The sequence below is a fragment of the Oryza sativa genome, chromosome 6 (genome assembly GCF_034140825.1).
Source record: "Oryza sativa Japonica Group chromosome 6, ASM3414082v1".
NCBI classification, from domain to species: domain Eukaryota; kingdom Viridiplantae; phylum Streptophyta; class Magnoliopsida; order Poales; family Poaceae; genus Oryza; species Oryza sativa.
In genome coordinates this window covers 15,329,914-15,334,266 of record NC_089040.1, presented here as the reverse complement: position 1 = coordinate 15,334,266, position 4,353 = coordinate 15,329,914, and the positions used below count along the sequence as shown (strand labels likewise).

Below are 4,353 nucleotides of genomic sequence, written 5' to 3'. Positions count from 1 at the left end.
AAAAAGCTTTTGATACAATTGAACACACGGCCATCTTATCTGTAATGCAAAGCATGGGGTTCCCACAAAAATGGCTTAATTGGATGCAAATGGTATTCTCCTCGACAAGCTCTGTAGTTCTGTTGAATGGGGTTCCTGGTATCTCTTTTAATTACAAGAGAGGAGTTAGGCAGGGAGATCATTTGTCTCCACTTCTTTTTGTTCTAGGGGCTAAACTCTTACAAAGAATAGTAAACATGGCTTTTAATCTTGATTTAATTTCAAAGCCAGTCAATGAAAATGATGGAAGTGGGTTCCCCAACATCCAATTTGCTGATGACACTTTGATCCTGTTAAAAGCTTCAAAAAAAGAAATCTTCTGCTTCAAGGCACTACTGAACATATTTGCTCAATCGATTGGCCTAAAAGTTAATTATGCAAAATCCAGTCTTTATCCCCTCAATCTCTCTGAAGAAAAGCCAGATCTAATTGCAGGATTTCTGGGATGTTCTGTTGGAAAACTGCCTTTCACATATGTGGGACTCCCTGGGAACTACAGGGCAAAGAGTGATTGATTTTCCCCCCTGGTAGATAGAGTGGAAAGAAGGCTGACATCAAGTTCAATGTTCTTACCTCAAGGGGGTAGACTGACTTTAATAAACTCTGTCCTATCATCAATACCCACATACTACATGTGCTCCCTACAATTACCCGTCACTATTATCAAGGCCATTGATACTGTGAGAAAGAATTGTCTTTGGATAGGAAACAACCTTAAATCCACCATAAAATCTTTGGCCTCATGGGAAAAAGTTTGTACACCAAAAGAAAGGGGGGGGGGGCTGGGTGTGGTTAATCTAAAAGTCCAAAATGCAGCCTTGCTTATGAAACATCTTGTTAAAGTTTACTCTGCAGCTGATATTCCTTGGGTTAATCTTGTGGCTAATTCTTACCTGGTAACTAAAGTCCTTCATCTAATAAACAAAGGCTCCTTTTGGTTAAAGAACATTATTGCTCTTGTTGATGTTTTTAGAGGAATTGCCAAATGCAACATAAGGACAGGCACTACAGTTCTATTCTGGACATATGTGGAATGATCAATTCAAATGTCAGCAATATCAACACCTTTATGCTTCATCTCTATACAAAAACAATTTTGTACAAGCTATGTGTGCCAGGCCATTGGAGGATTCTTTCAAGTTACCACTCTCTTATCAAGCCTATTGTGAGTATCTCAACCTTCAAGATGAACTAACACATCTTCACTTGGAACAAGGAAGGGGAGATTCATGGAGTTTCATTTGGAATAACAGTTGTTTTACCCCCAAAAGATTCTATAAACTCAATTTGGCTGCCATTCAAGCACACAGACCTCTGATCTGGATTTGGAAGACCAAGTGTGTAATGAAAATAAAAGTCTTTGCTTGGTTATTCTTCTGGGACAGATTGAGTACAAGAGATATGTTGGATAGGAGACATTGTTGCAAAGAAGATGACGATCTATCATGTGTACGGTGCAGCACTAACCAAAGGGAAACTAGAGATCATCTTATCTTCAACTATCCATTTAGCACTGCTTGTTGGCAGTTTCTGGGAATTTCATGGAATGCTAATATTGAATTTTACCAAAGGATAGCTTTTACAAGGTGGCAGTTCAATGAGCCTGGTTTTTTGGAAATCTTCTTCGTGGCTGCCTGGCACATCTGGAAACAACGAAATGGCCTCATCTTCAGGAATTTGCAGCCAACCTTCCAATCTTGGAAGTCTCTTTTTACAGATGAAATTCTTCTGCATCTCTGCAGAATGAAGGATCCCCTGAAGCAAACTATTGTTAATTGGTTACAATCTTTATAGAGTTTTTTCATTTTCTCTTGTATTTTCCTGTAAATATTACCTGTAAAATATTCCTTCAATAAATGAAAATCACACTGCTGGGCTAAGCCCTGGCAGTACTTTCAGTAAAAAAAAATATAACACGCTTTGATGTTTCCACACATCAAGTGTTATTCAGACCATTTCATGAGATAAACCAGTAGCACCTAAAAACACATGAACAATTATATTTAGATGAATAATAGCATTCCGTGGATACTTTCTGAATGCTAGCAATATATATCTAGCAGGCTAGAATAAATATATGCATACACCGAGTTAAAGAGATTAGTGTAAACTGAGTTACGCTCCTTTCATAAATGAAACAGAGCAGAGCATAATCCATGTGAAAAACTGAAAACCATACAGAAAATGGAGCTGAATTGATAACTATTAAGCCTTTTCGTTTGCCCTCTTAGCTTCCGTTAGAACTGCACATAAACAAACTGAACAAATATCCAAATTTGTCCAGTAAATGCATAAAGATGCAAAATATAAGCAGTGGTCAACTGGAGAGCAGGTCCATATTTGTACAGTAAGTGCATCTGAATTCAGAGTCATGGCAAGCTTTACCAATACCAATATCAGAATTGAAAGTCATGCCAAAAAAATTAAGTGAAGCACCATATAGAACCTGCAGCAGTGAAAATTAACAAGTTCGTGCTGAACTTTGTAAAGTAGCATCTCTGCTTGCAATATTAACTCAGAAAGGAAAGATCTTAAATTTGATCTGGCTAAATTGCTAGCTAGGATCCTGATCTTGTCATCAGAATCAAATAAACTCCCTTGAAGCACTGCTGCCAAATAAAACCAAACATCAACGTGAAAAAGATGCCAATATAGAACTCTGAATAAAATAACAGATAAAAGTAGTAGTCCTGCTAAGAATATCTTTAATTTCATTTCCAAATGACACAGCCATGTATATATAGACTTTTGCAGCGTCAATTCTTGGTAACACATGAAAATCATAAAGACAATCATAGCATGTAAAATGGCTCTGAGTAATTGAGTCCCTCCAAGCAGACCAATACCATGCAGGAAGGACCAGAAAAGAAAAAGCTAATTTTCAGTGGTTTCACTTTCTGTTAGAGTGCTCATTCCGATCTTGATGTTGCGTGCCTGCAGTTTCATTCAGCTGCATGTCCAATACCAGTACGTAGCTATCAAACTTTAGGTTGTCATTTAACAACTTGACGTTGGTCTAGCATTATCTTTTATGTAATCACACCAATGTTTGATGCAAACTCAGTATTTGATGTAATCGATACGTATTGGCATCTAGTCAGATAATAGTAACACCAATTAAAATTTATATTTAGTAGCATAGGAAATATGCATCATACATACAAAGTGCTTTTAAATACGAGCACACAATTCAGCACAAAATGCAGCACAAAAATTGCACATAATGGCACAGGAGGGAGAGGATGCCGGGAGTGCATTCGGCAAACCTGCACGAGGTCGCTTTCAAGGATGATGTCTAGGAAGCCGGATCTGCACATGACGTAGTTGAGGATTGAGATAAACTGCAACAGGATGATGGAAATAAACTCCGATGACAAAGTGCACCAGGCGATGGACCTGCACCCATCGGGGACGGGTGGAACAAATCGGCGAGGGCGCGAGGCGGCGAGGGCGGACGGACCTGAAAGCGGCGCGAGCAGAGAAGCAGGGAGCACCGTGGAGTAGTGTGGGCGTGTGAGGAGGAGGAGGAGGCGGCGGCAGGCGGGGACGGAGATTGGGTGCGGCACGGAGGAGACCGGCGACGGCGGCGAGGCGGGAAGTAGGGCGGCTCCAGCGGGAGGCGGCGGCGGCGAGACGCGCGCGAGCGGAGGGGCGGCGGCGGGCTCGCACGAGGCGAGCGGCTCCGGCGGGAGGCGGCGGCGGAGGGAGCGCAGCCGCGCGCGAGCGGAGTTGCGGCGGCGGGATCGCACGAGGCGAGCGGCTCCGGCGGGAGGCAGCGACGGTGATGCGGCCCGCGGCTCCGGCGGGCGGGCGCGCGGCGGCGGTGCTGACAGATCAGGCGCGAGGGTAGACAGCGGCGCCCGGTTGTCCGGCATGCGCGCGCGAGGAGGCGAGTAGGGCGTGTAGCTCCGGCCGGCACGTGCGAGGAGGAGGCGAGCGACTCCTACAAGAGGCGGAGGAGGCAGTGGCGGCGGGGGAAGTGGTGGTAGGGGGGAGCGGGAGAGCAGGCAGACAAGGGAGCGGCGACCGGGATTCCATGAGCGGCGGCCGACGGCGGTGAAGGAACCGTCGACACGGGAGGGGGTTGCGGGAGGAATCGGGAGGGAATGCGGGCGAAGGGGGGAGCGCGATCAGGGAGGTGCGACGTGGTCAGCCGATGGTGTAAGGTTTGTTTGGGCCGGATGACAGGTGGGTCCCACACAAAGGATTGCATGATTGTTGATGAACACGAACTTTTTATATCTATACTTTCTATAGCAAAATGCCGATGCTTCGCTACGGTGTATTAAAACTAAAAATATTTGTTTTTAACCG

General features: G+C 44.4%; 1 protein-coding gene across 3 annotated transcripts; it reads right to left on the bottom strand.

Annotated features, from left to right (window-relative positions):
- Positions 1-1,105: 1,105 nt before the first annotated feature.
- LOC107281364 (uncharacterized) lies at positions 1,106-4,153 on the bottom strand. Of its 3 annotated transcripts, XM_066311284.1 has the most exons (4): positions 3,436-4,153; positions 3,306-3,348; positions 1,874-2,645; positions 1,106-1,794 (listed from the first exon to the last, which is right to left on the bottom strand). In XM_066311284.1, exons 1-3 carry the CDS (start codon positions 3,912-3,914, stop codon positions 2,598-2,600), a joined length of 570 nt encoding a protein of 189 aa, XP_066167381.1. In that variant the 5' UTR covers positions 3,915-4,153; the 3' UTR covers positions 1,106-1,794; positions 1,874-2,597. The 3 variants fall into 3 exon arrangements, 2 of the variants coding, with proteins under 2 accessions (XP_066167381.1, XP_066167380.1); XR_010741837.1 differs by having other exon boundaries at positions 1,874-3,380; positions 3,500-4,153; XM_066311283.1 differs by having other exon boundaries at positions 3,306-4,153.
- Positions 4,154-4,353: the final 200 nt, after the last annotated feature.